The sequence below is a fragment of the Blennius ocellaris genome (assembly GCF_963422515.1).
Source record: "Blennius ocellaris genome assembly, chromosome: 4".
In the NCBI taxonomy this organism is placed as follows: domain Eukaryota; kingdom Metazoa; phylum Chordata; class Actinopteri; order Blenniiformes; family Blenniidae; genus Blennius; species Blennius ocellaris.
Genome location: NC_137653.1, coordinates 6,130,731 through 6,148,932, shown reverse-complemented (window position 1 = coordinate 6,148,932; position 18,202 = coordinate 6,130,731). Strand labels below are relative to the sequence as shown.

The 18,202-nt window shown below is 41.5% G+C and overlaps 1 protein-coding gene across 3 annotated transcripts in view; it reads right to left on the bottom strand.

Moving 5' to 3' along the window:
* Nucleotides 1-18,202, bottom strand: part of eif4g3a (eukaryotic translation initiation factor 4 gamma, 3a) — a 53,468-nt gene that overhangs the window by 4,540 nt on the left and 30,726 nt on the right. For all 3 annotated transcript variants that reach the window (XM_080495662.1, XM_080495664.1, XM_080495663.1), the window contains 21 exons: nt 16,578-17,360; nt 15,634-15,722; nt 13,691-13,973; nt 13,330-13,454; nt 11,715-11,834; nt 11,236-11,391; nt 10,363-10,560; nt 8,939-9,085; nt 8,586-8,822; nt 7,555-7,659; nt 6,591-6,729; nt 6,157-6,278; nt 4,444-4,534; nt 3,522-3,639; nt 3,179-3,399; nt 2,800-2,912; nt 2,110-2,282; nt 1,342-1,467; nt 1,056-1,137; nt 529-627; nt 261-407 (listed from right to left, as the gene is read on the bottom strand). In XM_080495662.1, the coding sequence (XP_080351788.1) occupies nt 261-407; nt 529-627; nt 1,056-1,137; nt 1,342-1,467; nt 2,110-2,282; nt 2,800-2,912; nt 3,179-3,399; nt 3,522-3,639; nt 4,444-4,534; nt 6,157-6,278; nt 6,591-6,729; nt 7,555-7,659; nt 8,586-8,822; nt 8,939-9,085; nt 10,363-10,560; nt 11,236-11,391; nt 11,715-11,834; nt 13,330-13,454; nt 13,691-13,973; nt 15,634-15,722; nt 16,578-17,360 (3,674 nt within the window). The remainder of the gene's footprint in view (nt 1-260; nt 408-528; nt 628-1,055; nt 1,138-1,341; nt 1,468-2,109; nt 2,283-2,799; nt 2,913-3,178; nt 3,400-3,521; nt 3,640-4,443; nt 4,535-6,156; nt 6,279-6,590; nt 6,730-7,554; nt 7,660-8,585; nt 8,823-8,938; nt 9,086-10,362; nt 10,561-11,235; nt 11,392-11,714; nt 11,835-13,329; nt 13,455-13,690; nt 13,974-15,633; nt 15,723-16,577; nt 17,361-18,202) is intronic.

Genomic DNA, 18,202 nt, shown 5'->3' with positions numbered 1-18,202 from the left:
GGTTTGTCGTTGCAGCATGAAGTTTTTTCTTTTGGACTATGTTCTTCATTGAAACACTTCAGCAAGAACCACAACTGCTCCAGATTACACTGGATTATCTACAATAGCAGACAGCAGATTCAAATAGTTCGACTCACGACTTCACAGATTTGCAAAAGGGACCTTGATGACTTTCCTCCCATGTACACTATAGCTGTAGGGACATGGGTACATTCATACACGAACTGTGTATATAATATTTTACATATATATTTTCATACCTCTACCCAGTCAAAGATCTGCTCGTCACTGGCCATGTCCTCCAGGAGGAGTTTCTCCAGCTGCTGGCTCAGCTCCTCAGGAGATAAGGTCTTCGTCGATAGAGCCGCCTCGGAGCTGGAGTCGTCCAGCTGAACGAACTGGAGCTTCTGTGGGAGGTGAGGAGCGAGAAGCGATGAACACAAAAGAGACGATACAACTAAGACGCAGGAGCATAGTATGGGTTTTCCATTGGTTCGAAATTAGTTCTTTGTTGCACCGATGACCGACCTGTTCTGAGATGAAGGTCTGGACTTCCTCTCCCTCTGGTAGAACATCAGTCCAGTTGAGGCCAGATTCCCTCCATAAAGAACCCACAGTCCTATGGCTCTGTGGAAACCAGATGAGAGAACGTCACGCATTCGTTTCTACAAATATTTTGTCCATGTAGCTTTGCAGGAGCGACAGTCAAAACTGCACAGACAACATGTAATAATACGAGTGATACGTTAGATATATATCTCAAGACGCACAATAATAAAAAGTGATTGAACTTGACATTGTATAACTGATGTACGATCGAGAACATCTCGTGTTCTTGATTTAATATAGGCACATTTTATTTGCTATATCAGGTACAATGAGAAATGTTACTGTCAATTGAACAATTATCAATTAATCCTTCACAGATCTTGCACCAAAACTGTGTCTGATCACATCTGTAACGAAGCTGCTGATACAATCCTAAAAATGAGACTAAATAACTCGCAGTTAAGATGCAGCTGAAAACATCAGCGGCGCATCACAGCATTTCTTACCATTTGTTTGCATAGTATGTGCAGTATTTGAGAAATCAAGACCCCAGCTCTTCCCACAGGAAGCAAAGGTTTGCTTAATTCACTGTGAACCAACAGAGATGACAGAAATTCAAATGAGACCAGCTTCACCAACATACTGACATTCACAACAGTGTACAATGGATTTTCATTATCCGACGGGAAAAAGACAGAAATTCAAACACTAAGGTTTATCTTTGATTTTCCCAATGAAAAACACCAGTTATCACTTGATTTTTTTTTTAGTGTATGGACTCCGAGGCGGTACCTAAAGAGCTCTCTCATAGAGAAGCCCCCTTCCTTCAGCAAAGGGCTGAGCAGCTCGGCCAGGTACAGCCAGATGTGGGGAATGTCGATGGCCATGTCGTCTGCTTGCTCCAGTGTGTCTGCAAATCTGAGAGGACCAAAAAGACAAATATGTTTACAAACTGACCCATACAAAAAAAGAAAAGAAAAGAAAAAACACACTGACAATCATGTAGTCTAAGAGTAATAACTGAGATGTTTTTAAGGCGTTCGCAGAAGTTAAATTGTGCACGTGACTAAAAATAAAGGTACATTTTCATTTTTGTTTTTCATCATGGACACTTCACTTAATATTTGAAGTTGGGAGTTTTCAATATATCCTGAAAAAATGACCAAGAAACAACATACATACAAACACTGCGTTCTTGAAAACGTCATAGAGTACACATGCAATTTCAAATGGAATAGAACAAAGTTTGTTTTTTTTAACAGCCTTTCTAAAGGGAAAATTAAATTTTTGGACCATAACTAAACTTCTAAAAAAAAAAAGGTTAAAACCGACAAAAAAAAAACTAACTTTATCATCAATGTGGTTAATTTGAAGGAATACGTCTAAATTTTACTTTGAAGTTTTCTTGTATATCTTCAACCAACGCATACCCAAATTGGTAATTGCCCCAAGTTACTGCTGCAACATGGTTAAAAAGAAGGAAAGCAATAAAAGGAAGAAAAAAAAACAAAAAACAAACTGTGTAAACATTAGTATGTTTTTCCCTGCAGGTGAACTGACCCTTTGTAGAACTGGGCTTTGGGCAGGATTCCGTGCTGCACCAGCTGGAACAGGAGCTGGCCCATGTGGTCCCGGGTGATTTGACTGCGCTCCAGGGTCGACTCAACACCAACACGCACAAAGATGTTCAGCTGGGGGCCCAAGTCGAGCTCGTCCACACACTGGACGGCTTCCTGCAGGAGGAAGGAAGGAAGGAAGGAAATAAATCAATAAATCATGTGACGATCAACTGGCTGACCTGGATGCTGACGAGACCAGCTTTTATTGATGAATGTGTCTGAATTCATTCATAAACCAAACAGGTATTCATGAATCCAACAGCTTATCAAACTTACAATAACAAGCATTTTTCTTCCAGATTCATTCATACGAAACATTTTTACAAAATCATATAATACATTATTTGTAAATATTGTACTTGGATGGTTTTTCACTTCCTCCTGCATAACATTTGTTCCTTCCAGTCCGTTTATCAAAATTAATGCATTTAAATATGAAATACCACGTCAATCTGTACTCTACTAAATACTGGTTGATTTAAAAGTAAAACACTTGATTATAAACAGTTTCATAGACTTTATCAGTTATTATTCCAGTGAGCAGCAGCTTATTGACATGTTGTGTTAAATATTACTGTACTCTGGTGAGCCGAGCGTGGCCTCCCTTTGATTTTCTTGGGAAACGCCATACCTTGTAATCGTTTATGTGCAGGAACTCGTCAATAATGGACTTGGACTTCCTCTCAATTTCCTCTTCAGACAGGGCAGGTCTGTCTGGGGTCGGGGCCACTGGCTCAGGTTTCACTGTCAACAAATAACGAGGAGTCACACTTTGTCTGTGATATTTATACACCGTTAAAGTCACAACCACAAACTCATGCTGCTCTGATTCAAACAAATATAATAAGTGATTTATAATCTCGTACACACAAAAAAAAACCCCATTGTTTTTCTCGATCTCTAACGAATGCGATGAGATAAAAGCAATACTTCTTTTGAGGAAGCAATCATTTTAAAACATCCAATTGTTTTATGCAGGTTTGGAATACAGCACTGCCCCCCCCCCTCACCGGGCTCCCTGACTTTACTGCGCTCCATCTCCGGTTTGTCTTCGGTGACACTTGGTCTCCGCGGCTCAGCTTCTTCTCGCTCCCGCCGCTGCTCCTCCGGGCTTTGACTATCCAGCAGTTCTTTTGAGCTGCCTCCCCGAATGAACGGGCCGGGCCGTGAGGACGACGGGGCAGAGATCAGAGGCTTGTCGCTGCGCTCTCTTGCTGCATTGCTGCGACTGCTGAGAGGAGCGAAACAGGGAACAAACCAATCAGTCAATTGAGGACAATATAAGTGAAAAGACGCATAAAGGGCATCAGACACACATTAGACGACGAACAGAAGCTGGATCGGGCCTTTTACCTTCCCAGAGTTCGCCGGGAGTCGAAGTCTGGGTTCTGTGGAGGTGTGGAGGAGGGTTGAGGCACAGGTGTGGACTGCAGCGCAGAGAATCTGTTAAGGCCAGCTGTCCGGGACAGTTCTAATACAAGAAAACCGATAAATCAAGGATGAAGAAGTTACTATCACAATTCAGATGCAGCAGTAAATCAGGACAGAAAACAGTAAAAAAAAAAAATATTTTCAACCTAAAATTTGTGGGGAAAAACTACATTTTTGCAAGCTTTGGAAAGAGGTGTCCAATGCAACTGTAAAATATAACACAAGCTTAATTATAAGAAGACTTCCCTTTGTTTTATATGAATTTGACATGAATTTACTTTTTCTTTTAAAAACAAAGAAAACAAACACACATGGAATTAAAGAGGCATTGTTAATACTATTCATACACAAATACACATGAAAGTGTAAACTTGTTTGCTTAACTTCTCAGATGTCTCCGCAATACATCCAGTTATTAAATTGTGTACAATCGCAGAGAAAATGATCCTCGCGGACAATCAAATCCTTGAAGGTGCAGCACTGTAAAGCCTTTAAACGATTTGTTAACAACACCCAGCAACTGTAGGTCGTTTGTTGTCAGTTATATAAAACTTTGGTGAACTTTTTAAATCTCATATTTACTTTGAACAGCTAGTCCAGCAAGTTCAGTGTCATCAACTCACCAGATGATGGAGAGAAACTAATTCTGACAAATGCTTCAAATGACAAAGTTTGGATGATCAAGAGTTTCAAATCAGTTTTTGTATAAATGTAAAGGAGCCTCTTTGATAGAAGGCAAAACACAGTTGTGTGAGAAATTTGCATCATTTGCATAGTTATGTGTACTAATATTCTCATTTGGCATTCCCATGTATTGAAGCTGCAGCTCAGGAGAAGATCTTACCAGAGTCGCTGGCTTTTGCCCCTCCACTGCTGCCCTTCACCCATGTGACCTGAGCCCGTGGGCCCAGCTGGATCTTCTCATCCATTTGAGGCTGCAGAAAAGAATACATATATATATTTAGATATTTATGTATTCGGAACAATTCAAGAAATGTCACACTCACAGAAAAAGAAAGAAAAAAAATATTTACTATTTTAAATCTGGCAGTGACTTATGTATCCAGTAGGGGGACTAATGCATATATCATTCAGCATGTAAACCATAACATTGTAGATAAACTCAAATCAAGGGAGGATTGTGTGCACAGCCAAGTTACGATGCTCTTCAAGCTTCATCCTGCCGTTCTGTAAACAGTTATCTTCTGTGCACATAAACTCTCCACCGGAGCAACGGCAGCCAGCGATGTGGGAGTTTGAGACCAATGTGGGAAAACACTTGATAAATGTGGGACAAACTTGTCACAACATGATAAACATCCACACCAATTTAACTAAATTACAGTGTAGACCTGACAGCGTTCGGCACTGAATGCAGCCTACAGATTCAGTGCAAAGGATCAATGTGATTTGTCCATTCATAGTGTTTTATGGGTTCCCAAAACCAAGTTATTCTGCAAATAAAATAGCTCATAATATGAAACTTGATCAATCGGAAATGTTTCTACTTCTGCAGCTCCAGTATTGATAGTTACAACCCAAGACTGCTGCAGTCATTTCACTGTAACTTTAAATAGTGTGAATGACGGCTGGAGGTTTTGAGAATGTGAGGAATCACAGTAAACGTTCATCAGAAAAGAAAATACTGATACGAAGATATATGCTTCAGTACAGTAACAAAGTGCAAACGATTACCTCCCACCTCTGTTATCAAGTGGTGACGATGTTTCAGGATTTAAATGATCACATTGATATTGCATAACTAGCCTGTACAAATTCATAATCTAACTATATATATAATATCATAAATACTTAATAACATACATTAGCTGGTAAAGTAAATAATGTATTTGACAGCAGATATTTCAGCCATAAAAATATGTCTTTTGTGTCATATTTTATGTTCTTTTATGCTCTTTTGGGGCAGAATCTCTAAATAGTCTTCACAGAATTAACTGGATATAGTTTGATGCCCATCAGCTCGGCAGGTGCACAAATAATACAGCTACTTTAGTCAATGCAATGAATTCATTGAGCATCTCCGTGGGTCACTTTCTGTCAAGCTCGGAATTATTCCACATAAAAAAAAAAACCCACGTTGCATTTTAGCACTGCGGAGTAAATTCCCCAGATAGCTCTGAGAAACAGCTTTTTCTAGTTTAATGTGGAGGCAATTCTAATAAGTTCGTGAGGTGAGTAGACGATTGTTGGCTATTTGTACAGTCTCCTGTTTTAATGAAACGTATGGACACAAAGGTCGACTTCTCACCCTAAACTCTTTCCCATGAGAGTTCGAGTACAGTGATGTGAGAACAAAGTCAACGTTTCTTTATGTGGAGCAGGATTTGATTTTAGCTTCTTTTTTTTCAGATTACAGTGTATCATATCAGTCTTCTCTTAAAATAATATAAAAGTGCTTGTGTTGCTGAAGCTGGTGGAATGCATTTCTAAAAAAATTTTTTTTGGAGGAGCTCAGTATCACGTGTGGTAATAAAGCAGTCAAAGGTCTTGAGTTTCCATCCAATTGCTGGCGATCTTACCGAGAGGTGAAACTCACCTTGGAGATCTTTGGGATCTTGCTGGGGTCGATGGTCCTGCTGTTCTTTGTCATAGGCACAGTGTTCCAGGTCTCTTCTCTCTGCACGCGCTGCTCTCGCTGCTCTCTCTGTTCTCGAGGATCTATGAGGGCACCCAGAAACACCACCACCACCACACATGCATACAATTTTACTTTTTAAAAAGATGAACCTTTCAGTCAAGGAAGGGCACATTCATGTTTCACTATTTCGGTTATACGTGATGGCGTATTATCAGTCAGCTAACAGATGGATGGAAGTAGGGGGGGGGGGGCTTCCTGTCTGCTGTTGGGCACAATAGCATCTCTGCAGGCCATAGGGACAGGAAGTGTGCCGGTATGTGCGCTTCCCAAGTCACTGTGGTTGTGCCGATGTGATTCTAAGCCTTAAAGAGGATTTGGACTGTGGGCCTGACCTGTCCGTCTCTTGCTGTCCTTGGAGAGCAGCTGCTGGTGCACTTTTCTCTGCTCTTCCTGCTCTTCAATCTTAGCCTCCTTGTGGATCTGTTCGATGGTTTTCGGGCCCTGGTCCGCTCTCCTCGAGACCCAGTTGTGCTGGAAGAAACAAATGTATTTCATTAATGTGAATAAATTAGTTCGTCAGATTCTGCAATTTCATATTTTCAAATAGCTTCAGTTTTTATGATTTTTACCAATTCACAAACAGCTCATAGATAAAAAAAAAAGAAGAAAGATGTCAGTCATGGATGAAAATTCACCGTTGAGATACACGTGTGTTGACGGGGATATCACGTTCGACTTATATGACAATCCATCACTTGTGCCAGAGCGCAGTGCTCAACATGGAGGTTTTGTTTTCAGACAAAGTGGATCCTTATGAAGACCGAGCGTCTATGCTCATTTAAAATTCTAATTGGACAGGACTGCAGCGTAGAATCTGTGTTTTCTCACATCCGGCACAAGAGAGTGTCATTGATTTAAACAGCTTGTACCGGGTGAGACGTAAGGGGCTGCTCAGGTATTTGACAGCACAGATGTCTCCATTGAAATCACTTGTCCGTGCATTTGTATTGGTGTTCTGAGGACCACAAATTGTCACGTGTTCCCAACTTTATATTATTCGTCAGTTTATTTAACTGGAACATCAAAAATACTTTCATTATTAAATACAAAACCTTGAGGTTCAGATTTCAGATTGTTTACATTGCACTGACTCTGATCATGGTTTATTTTCTTTTTTTTTCCCTCCAGTGTATTTAAAATCATTATATTTCAAGTAGATGGTGAATCAAAATATGACCAGCACGTAAATATTTTGTTTAAAGAGGATAAATAAATCAAGAAAATTAACCAATAAAGGGCAAAGCATGAGCTTTGCAGGACTTCAGACTCTGATAAACCTCTAAACCAAACACTCACCAATCTCAAGTCAATGATGTCCTGTAACATAAACCTGATCCGAGATGACGTCTTGCGCTCCTTCACGATTTTTTCCATCTGGTTGAAATATTGATCCATTCGGGGCTGAATCGAAAAAGACATGGAGAACATGAGGCAAGGCTTTTAACGCTATATACCAACAAACAGCCGTTTTTACACATTTACAACTTATTTCACTGTATTTAGAGCAGGAGCTGATCAGTCCTGACCATGTCCCTGATTTATGCTCATATGCTTTTGTCTATTCTTATTTCGAATGTAGTCTCTTTTTTTTTTTTATAACAAAAAGCAAACAATGCTGATTTATTTTAATTTGTTTGGAACGTTGCATTTCCCTGCTGTTCATTTTTGGAGGACGGCTGGTAGAATGACAGATCAAAGCAGCGATTGCAGTACAGCACAAATGTAGCAAAAAAGGTCTTTGGGTCAGTTGTGTCTCTCCAAGCATCTCAGGCCTCTGTCAGTGTCCAGCAGAGTCACTGATGTCCACAGGCGAGCCGGTCACACAGAACAAAGCGGGGCATTCACAGTGGGGACACAGCGAGGATATCCCATCTGCTCATAACCTACATACCGATTTCTCCTCGGCCTATGGAAGTGAATGCAGTACAGCTGGTTTGGGGTAAATTCCCAACAGAAACTCTCACTAATGTCTGCAGAAATGTTTAATTTGTTTCTAAAAACAATGTTACAATACTTAATTTTTTTTTGTGAGTCATAGGTTTTAAAGCAGCAAACTGTGAATAGGACACGTATCTGAAGTCTCACTCAACAACCTCGACTACTCGATGTGAACTGATGTAAATACATTGGGTTGTTTATGCATTTGCACTTTTGGCAGACAAGCAAAGCTACCCCACTTTGTGCGGTACCTTCAGTTTGAATCAGACATCAATATCGTTCTGTAATTTTCAGCAAGAGAGCTATTAGATGCATTTTTCTCAAATGTCAAACCAGCACTTTCGACAGAAACATTAATGTAGAGTCGATAAATCGACTGTCAGTCTCACCTTGGCCTTCTCAAAGTCGAGGTCCTTGCCAATGGTGGTGAGCAGCCTGCATAAACACTCCAGTGACTCTTCATCATGATTCTTCAGCAGCTTCACCACACAGTCGTGCATGATGGCCTCGGTCAACATCTTCAGTTTGAAGAGCTCGCCGATGAACTTGATGTTGCCGATGGAGCGCCTTCGGGCCTTGTCCTTGGCTTCTTCAAGCTCCTCCTGAAGCCGCTCGCGCTCCGTCGACTAAAGAAAACACGACAAACAAATATGAGAAACGTTAATATTGCCCTTGGTGAAATATTCAGACATATTTGAGAACTGTAATAAAGAAAAAGAAGTGAAGTTTAATCAACGCAGACCGATGCAGCAGAGTCCAGCTCCTTCTGCTTCCTCTCGAACACCACATCGTCCACTTTGTCCTTCTCAAACTCCTTCTGGCAGCGGTTTAACAGCAGCTTGCGAAAGTTCACGGTGTTGTTGGGTTTGTCAGTCATCTGCACCTTCAACTGTGAACCGCAGACAGAAGTTGAGGTCAGGAGAAGAAACAAACCGCAAACATTTTATACCACACTGGTGTGAAGAGTGCTTTTCTCTGCTTTATATAATAATTACAATATTCTTCATTCACCTATCTTCTTTAGAAGATATTTTTTTTACCATCATGCAATTTAAAGGTACTCTAAAAACAAAAGTTTTTCTGACAGGATTATTCAGTATTAGATAATTACTTCATGTTTTACTAACAGAAGCCTTATCCCAACAGTAACTACACTTTTTACAACATTAATTGAACAAATTAATGAGTCTCCAAAACAACGGATTGAGACAATCGGGGCTTTCACTATTTTGATTATGGATTAATTTGATTTTATCCTCTCAATTTAACCCGTATCTTAGAGCACTAATTTCCCCAGCTTGCCCAAGGTGACGATTCCAGACAACTGGTCCAAAACATTTTTCTTTTCTCTTCCATACATTCCATGCAGGTCTTCAATTAATTCTGTGTCGCCTGAGCAGCTTCCACTACATAACCCACAGGATCAGAACCCAACATAACTGAGTTTAATCGAAAGCTGTGACTTTGTGGTTTGACTTTGTTAGCTCGCTATTATTCGGCAGTTTCTGACCGCATATTGGATAGATTTTAGTCAAGACAAGCAAACCTCTGGCAAGATTGCAGTGGAGAGTCCGGATTATTTATTTACAGGAATTTTCATGTCATCTTTAACCCATTTGTGCCACAATAGAGGCATTGTTCAAGCACTACTCCCATCAAGATCATTTAAGCAATTCGATATTCAAACAAACGAGGACTGTCAAAATTGACAAGCTAATGCGGATTAATCTGTCATCACGAGTAATCTGATTAAAAGTTTTAATGCAATTAACCCGTCTGCGGTGCAGAAAGGTACATCTGTCAATTTCTAACCGCGGAGCTGCCCTCCGCTCATGAGCAAAATCCTGCCAACTGTATGCAGATGAAGCGGAGCGGAGGGCTGACGCGTCGAAAAACTTTTGCAAAACCTCTAAACTGGCTGTACTGGAACCAAAAGGAGGACAGATTCACAGCACATTTTTTCACCTCAATTTTCTCCAGTAACAACATTTCGCTGAACTGCCAGCTTGTGACCAAGCCTACATCTTGATCTAGTTTGAACTCCTCGAGGATCCCCCCCCGGAGGTTACGTCTCCTCTCGACCAACATCAACAAGTACATTTGTCGCTGGCTGAAGTCTTCACTCTGTTGCGTATGCAATTGTAATGAGTAACAAAGCATCCTTACGGTGGCAAGGCAGCGGCACATGTTTCCGTAAGCCACGGAGAAGCTCGGCTCGTCGATGGCCTTCTCAAAGACGAGGTCGATGACCCCTTTGAGCCTCTCCTCGGTGTCGATAGTCAGGTCCGTCACCTGCTTCATCAGCTGGTTGAACTTCTGAGGAGTCAGCTTGTTCAGGATGCTCCGGACTTTCTTGAAGAGATCCTGAGGAGGGAAAACCAATGACAAAATGTGGTTAATCACTGAGAGCATTAATCAATCAGCACGTTTACGTGCAAACCAAAATCCAATCATTATCCGATTGTCAGATCAATCATTGTCAGATCAATCATTGTCAGATTATTAAGTGATAATGCAACGTTCTCTATCAGATATGACGGTTATCTGATGATTACAAATCAAATCAACACACTGAGATTTCTCACACATACTTATGTATTCTTTCCCTGTTGATTTGTTTTATTTTGTTCTGTTAAATCTGCTCATGCGTTTAAAAGGAAAACTGTAGACGAAAGACAAACATCACAGAGCCACATTGAAAGTAGGAGGAGATTAACTTTGTCGTTAGGGGTCATCGTGTTTAACAAGACCAGACCAGGAATTTTGAAAACATTACATTAAAATGTATGTATGTAAATGTCTGTGTAGTATTTTTATGATCAAGTAAACAGACTCAGTTACTCTTTTTGGGTTATCGTAGATGAACCACTTAAAAATATCTAAACGCATTTGTTTCCTGCAGTGACTTGTTTTGCTCCTCGGATCTCTACAGAATCAAGTACTGATTGATTTTGTTGAAGAGTTTCTGAAAGCTTGACGCTCTTTAACTCAACAGATTGTATTCAGGAAGTGTTGTGTAGGTAGCGTGTTTGTCCATGCCTGTGTTCTCTGCACGTCGGGATCCTCTGCGGGAAGCTCCCTCTTCAAGCCGGGCTTCCAAGCGTTCTCAGACTTTTTCAGCTGAATATCATCATTCACCGACACGTTCATGATGATCTTCCTGGGTGGAGGCCGCCGAGCACCAATATTCATTAGCTGTGGCGGCAAAAGCAGGACGGAAAGAGAGAATACAGGGAGTCAATATATGCAGGAAAAAAAACCCGAAAACGAAACAAATACAAAGTAAATGTTTGGTTTCTTCTTCCACTTACAATATTATGAACTCTACCTCAGTGACCTCATGACTAATTATAAGGGAAAACTCCACGACACTCCTCAAAGTTACGACATAAAATGAAACAGATCTCAACTGTGACCATGGCAGAAGTGTGTCATGTTCAAGTGAAATGAGAAGTAGTGTATGTCTTATTTTTTTTTATGAATGACTGTGGCTGTTTGGTAGAGAAAGTGTGACTCACAGCAGCGCCTCGTCCTCCGGTCATCTGCCTCCCAAAGTCTGCAAACGCAGGTGTGAAGTCGGGTCCTCTGGATATCACCCTGGAATCCACCACCCGAGATGGCAACTTGTTTTGGTTCATCTGTGTGACACACAATACATCATCACACACGATTGAAAAGTGCACCGAGGATGAAGTGACCAGCAGGGGGAGCAGTGATTCCCTGGTAGTACTGACAGCAGGGCTAAAGGAGTGAGTGTAATGAGTGTGTGTGTGTGTGAGAGAAAGTGTGTATGTGTGTGCATTTCTAACCCAGTGGTCCCTTCAAAGGTGACCCGCAGTAAAGGACTGCAGAACTGTTTTACCAGCTTTTGGTTTATGTATTTTTGATGCACTAGGAGCAAGTTGTGTCTGTGGGGGGGGGGGCTTGTTCATGAGATGTTGAGTGAGAAAAGTCAGAACCAGATGTGAAAGGGAAGAACAGAAGAAAGGAACGCAGGAGAGAGCGAGATAGTTGTGGGGGAGGAGAGAAGAACAAATCGAGCTCTTTGTCTTTCAGCTGTCCTTGAGTTCCGCTCCACTCTTTCCCAGTGAGAATTCACTTTCTCCCACAGAGGGAATGAGACTTTGGGATCGTACCAATCAACTGTTCGCCAGTCTGGTTGTTCTTTTTGGAGAGGTGGGGGAGGGGCATGTACTTCTAACACTGCCAACTGTGACATAACAGCAATGTGATTTTAATCAAAACAGCATTTCGGCAGGCCATATGCTCCACCCATACATATGTGTGGATCTCAGACACAATTCGGAACTGTTGTGTTTTTGATGCAGTGCACACATTCTCACAAGCTGAAACAAACTAGTACTGTCCGCTGCTACGCTGGAATCGTAATGAAGGCGGCTTTATAAAATTAAAGCTGCTACAAAATGATTATTTTCATTACTGACTGATCTCATCAATCATTCAAAGGCTTAATCGCTTAGTATTTAGAAGCGCTCATGAGTAACGGCCATCACAGGATCCCACAGCCTGAGGTAAGGGTTTTTAATTGCTTTTTTTGTCCAACCGACAGTTTAAAACCCAAACGGATATGCATTAGAAGGATTATAAATGTTTGAGAGGCTAGAACCACAATGCTTGATAATGTATTTAGACAAAAAAACTCTTGCTGAAACACAGTCAGATATTGTGAACATTTTAAAACACACAACAAAACAAAGACGCACGCAGACATACGGGTGTGCAAATACATGCTTAACAGTGCAGCTTTGCTGAAGTTCTCAGATGCTTCCTCATAAGGCAGTTTTACATACAGTCTCCAGTGTCTTCAGACTGTTCCTCACACAGTTGCTGGTTTCACACAAGATATTCTCGCTCTCATGCTCGATCCAATCCATTTCATATGCAGTATTTCAAAGTCTTCTGGATTTTTAAAAAATGTAATTCCAGTACCTGCACTTAGCTCAAATCTTTGTTTTTTTAAATTTGATTGATAAGAAATACTGACTACAGATATCTGTATTACCTCATTTCTTACTTTGTTATCTGTTAAGCTGTATTGTTTTGTTTGATTTTGTCTTTTAGGTGAAGGAACGGCGAGTTGAGCAAGACTCCAGGCTTATATCTGCTACCTACCTTGTCCAGCACCACATCACTGATCGGGGGAAGCCCCTCAGGCTTCTGAACGCAGGCAGGCATGAACTGGAAGCCTAACAGGAAGTCCCTGTCATACTGACGCTTCCCACTGGCCTCAGTCAGGTCTGGACCACCAAACAGGTTTTAAGAGGAAGCAAAAGGGCAAAAAAGGAATAAATATAAACATATAAAGGTACTGGGAGTAATTAGAGCAGATGTTACAATAAACCATTTTGGCATTTCTACAAGGCAGAGGCCATTTTGCTTTCTGCATGCAGGATTGTTGTGCTTTTACAGATGTGTAGAGATAAAACGTATTACTTTATTTGTGACGTTTCTTTCTACTTTACGGGGCCCTGACCTTCCATATCCTGTGGGCCGCCTGTAGAGTTTTCCTTGTCTCCAGGAGCCGCTCCGCTGTCGCTGCTCTCCGTCTCCGAGGTGTGGCCTGCTCCGTTTCTCATTGGCTCAAGCTCTGCTTCGCCGTTTTCCTCTGGAGCGGTGGGCTTCCCATCGGCCTCTGAGCAGGTCACCGGAGTAGGGGAGGAGTTGAAGACGGTTGGTAGGGGCACCAGGCTGCTGCTCAGAGGAGCTGGCTGTGAGGTCTGGTCTCCAGCAGGCTGGTCAACTGGTGTGGACCCATCCTGTGTGTAGGCAGGATTCCATTATGAAACAGCTGACGTGTTCGTCTAGCAAGATAATATGTTGTGCTCAGTGTTGCGGGAGAAATCTCTGGACAAAGTGTGTGAATTTAAAGTACAAAAGTAGATAGCTAACTGTAAAATAAATGGCCGGTCGTCCATTACATATGAATACAACATGAGCAGCCTCCCAAGAAGAAAGAGGGGAAAAAAAAAAGAAAAAAAAAAGAGTGCAATCAGCTTGTCGTAGCAGACAGCAGAACACTGGTATAATTTTCTTCACACTGTCCTCTACAGTCATTTTACTCTCATTTAAAAAGCCCAGTACATTCAGCATTCCTCATCATGTTGAAGCAAATCAGTACAGGAAGTAAAAAGAGCACAGTTGGAAGCAATGGATTTTCTCCCGACTCCTCCAGAAGAGGAACTGTGAACAACAGCGTGCTTCAAAAATATATGTAAATGTATTTTGATTATAGCACAATTTAAACCAGCCACAGAAAGATGAAGAATGGGATTCAATCCCTCAGCTGTAACTCCCTCAGTGTGTCATCAGTGTGTTGAAGGTGTCTGTAGGGCTTTGTGTAGCAGTACTGGAGATGAAAAAGCACCACATTGTCATTTGCCTTTCTGTCCCACCCATCAGCACTCAGAGGCTTAGAGACTTTAGTAGAGTTTCCACCTCAAAGAGATGTTTCAGTTTGTAAAACCAACCTCAATCCCCTGAAAGGGTGTGAACCTATCTGGCAATATTTTGAAATCTTCACTCATGAAGAGCTGTACGTCGTCACTCGTCTTTTGTCTCTTTCACGGGATGTATTCAAAACCTTTAAGATTCAGCTTCTTGATAAACCTTTCCGTCTAATAACTGTGACTTCCAGCAGACAGCTGATTAGACATTTATATTCAAAGCTACCACAATGTGGCTAGTTACGTTTTTGTGCTACATTTTAATTGTTTTATTACGTCCATTAAGGTCGTAATAAAATCTTTGTATGCCTGTTAGCAAGATTATGTCAAAACTACTACACCAATTTTGTCAAAATTTTCCAAGATTCCATTAAATTTTGGCGGTGATCCGGATCCGGATTCGGATTCCGCATCCAGATTTCATTTTATAGGCCTTTAAGGACTAGGTTAAAACGACGTGACAGATTTTCACTAAATCTCAGTAGACGTCAGAAATCGCCGATTGCTCGTTTGTATATTTATTTAGCATTAAAGTATATATCAAGATTTTTCATTGAAGACAAAAATAAGCCTATTTTATTTCATTATGTAGTGGTTGTGAAAATCTCGACAAGCCAACAGTAGAACAAAGAATCAGGAAGAAAAAAAAGCAGCTGATTCTACATACAGTGGGCAGGGTGAGCAATGAAGATGATGGATATCTCCAACACTGTTGTTCTCAGATGAGAGCAACACCCCAAAGTCATTTATGTCTGCTTTCCTCTGCACATGTGGAAACATTTTCCAATTGAACTATTGCCTACATCGTGCGTTTCCCCTTCTCTGTCCCACTCCCTTTACACTTTGTAGTCTTGCTCAAAACAGAAATACACATTGTTTGAAGATCTGACTATATATCAGGGAACTATAGAGTTCTCCTGTCCTGAGGCAAACTGGCAATAATTGAAGGGTCTATTCTTCTAAATATTCTTACCTCCTCCTCCTTTTGACATGCGTCTTCAGCAGAGACCCCTTCATTTGGTTTTCTCCACGTCTTTGGTATAGCAGAAGCGGTTTGATTTACTGCAGGGAAACATGAATAGTCACAAAGACGTCCAAGCCACAATAGGTCAGAAAGTTGCATTTGTTTTCTTAAAAAAAAACGAAAAACGAAAAACAAAAAAAACAAAAAGCAAAAACAAAGTTAAACATGTTTTTACTTCCATAACCAGGACTGACAATTGTTAGTACGAACAATCCCGGCAAACATTTAGTCATAGTTCACAGATGGTTGTGAGTTTGATGAACTACTGCAAGAACATTCCACAAAATGTTTTAAGGTTAATTGAAAAAAAACATGTTGGTTCTCAACAATAACATGAATACATTCCATCTACATTGAGTGTCACCATAATAAAAATGATCAGTGTTTAAATATTTGTGGCGGCTTGTTTTTTCCCCCCTAATGTGACTGAAGCTGCATTGAGACATTTTACAGCACACACTGCTCTTGCTCATAAACTAAACTATTTGTTGTCTACTATGCGGTTCTTAACAGAGCTCGCAGTTGTCTGTGGCAAACAGACGTACTAAAAATCTCCTAACAAACCCATTTGAACATTTCCATGATTTCCTACATGCCTGGTGACGGACCACAATGCCAGTTTATTTAGCCTGACTGTGACTTCCTGAGGATCAACCATGTCATCACAATGCCTGGTGAAAGATTATGTTACAAACCTGACCCGTACGAAAACCCGAGACATAAGAGAGCAGCTTTATCCACGTATTCAGGTATAACGTCATAAAAAAAAAAAGTCATGGCTTCATAAAACAGTCCCTCATTTTATGTTGGCCTGTCACCAAAAGTTGCGCTATGTTTTCAGAACACTTGTTAAAATGCTGCATTCAATTAAGTGGAATGAAGAAGATAAGTACCTGTAGTGGGACTCCTCCTTGTGAGTGCTTGTTGCTGGGGCTCGACTTTGTTCTCTGTAATGCCACCTTGAGCCTCTGCCCCCCCTCTGGGAATGAGGTCTTTAGTGTCTAAGAGTTTGCTCGGCTCATCGGCCTCTGTTGTGGCCTGCACGAGAGGTGGAAGGCCAGGGGGGAGCATAACAGGCAAAGATGGGATCGGACTTGAGGTCAGGGTGACTGGAACCACAGCCACAGGTGCCATGGGGGAGAGCGCAGCAGCAACTGGCACCTCTGGCTTCATGTCAGAGGGCAAGTTTTCAGAGGAAGAGGGTTCTCTGTATGCAGGAGTGGAGGCCTTGGGCTGGAGTGCAGCTGGGGGCAGAAGAGGGGCCTCATGTGCTGAGGCATCTAGCTCAATCCCAGATTCTGCAAGGCCGTTCAAAGCCTTGGGAGCCACTGACAGAGAGGCAGCTAAAGTTCGCGGAGGGTCCAAGAGAGGCTTGTCTGTGTTGGGCGTCTGAGGTGGTGCCAAAGAGGGCTTGCTCTCCCCGGCGGACAAGGAGGCAGAAGAAGAGGCTGAAGCAGCAGGCTCCCTTGCTGGGGGGCGTTCACTGGTGTTGGCCACTGTGAGTGGGAGAGAAGCGGGCGCAGTCAACGGGACGGGGAAGAGAAGCTCTGGTTCAAGAGGAGGAGACGGTTCAGATACAGGAGCGTTGGCCTCTGGTCTCTCCGAAGGGGCCTCAGGCTGCACGAGCCCGGGCGAGGAAGACTTCTGGACAACTGGCTCCAATTTTGGCGAATCATCTGTGTGACAGGAGAGAGGTGTCGATGGGTTTTCAAATTCGTTCAGGAAAATATAAAAGGAATGCTCGTAAATAAACTAGTAAAAACAGCTAGTAAAGGTGTAATGGAAAGCTGTTGATTTGCGACCTTTTAGATCACTTGCGACAATTAAAACGACGTTGTCCTGCAGCTGTTAATTTAACGGATAGTTTGTCATTACAAAGTTGCAAAACAAATGTGTGAAATAGAAACAGGTTTGTAGGCACCTGAAACTAAGTCAGGGATATCGAAAATGCAATGTTGCTTTCTGAAAATTGTTTCATACAGATTAAACGGGTATTTTACTTTTTGTTAAAAAACAACAACAAAAAATCTCCAAAGCTGTGACACCTTTTACCAAAGTGGAAAAAGACGAAGTGAATCAAACAAGTAAGACAAACATGCAGGTTGGGGAAAAAAGCGAGCTCCAGGAAGAGCTGGTAAAAAAAACAAACAAAAACAAACAATCGAACTGATTACAGGAGGAACAGCAGGATACCCTGCTGACTCATCAATCTGTCTACATTTGAAATGAAGGTAGAAGTGTTTGCAGCAATGCTGCAAAACAGAAAGTGATGCATAAAATATGTGGAAATTGTGCTTTTAACAGATGATTTCAAGCTGGCCGGACAAGCAGAGTCATAATAAGTTTTAGTGACCCATGATGGTTTTGTGAGCGAGGAATGACATCAGTGACCCATCTAATGGTCAAGACCCATTTCTTCCCATGAATGCAAATGTAAGCGTTTGAATTTGTCTTGATTAGATGATGAACAGTGGGCCACTCCTGTTAACTAGTTTGTTTTGTGTGTTTTAATGTAAAG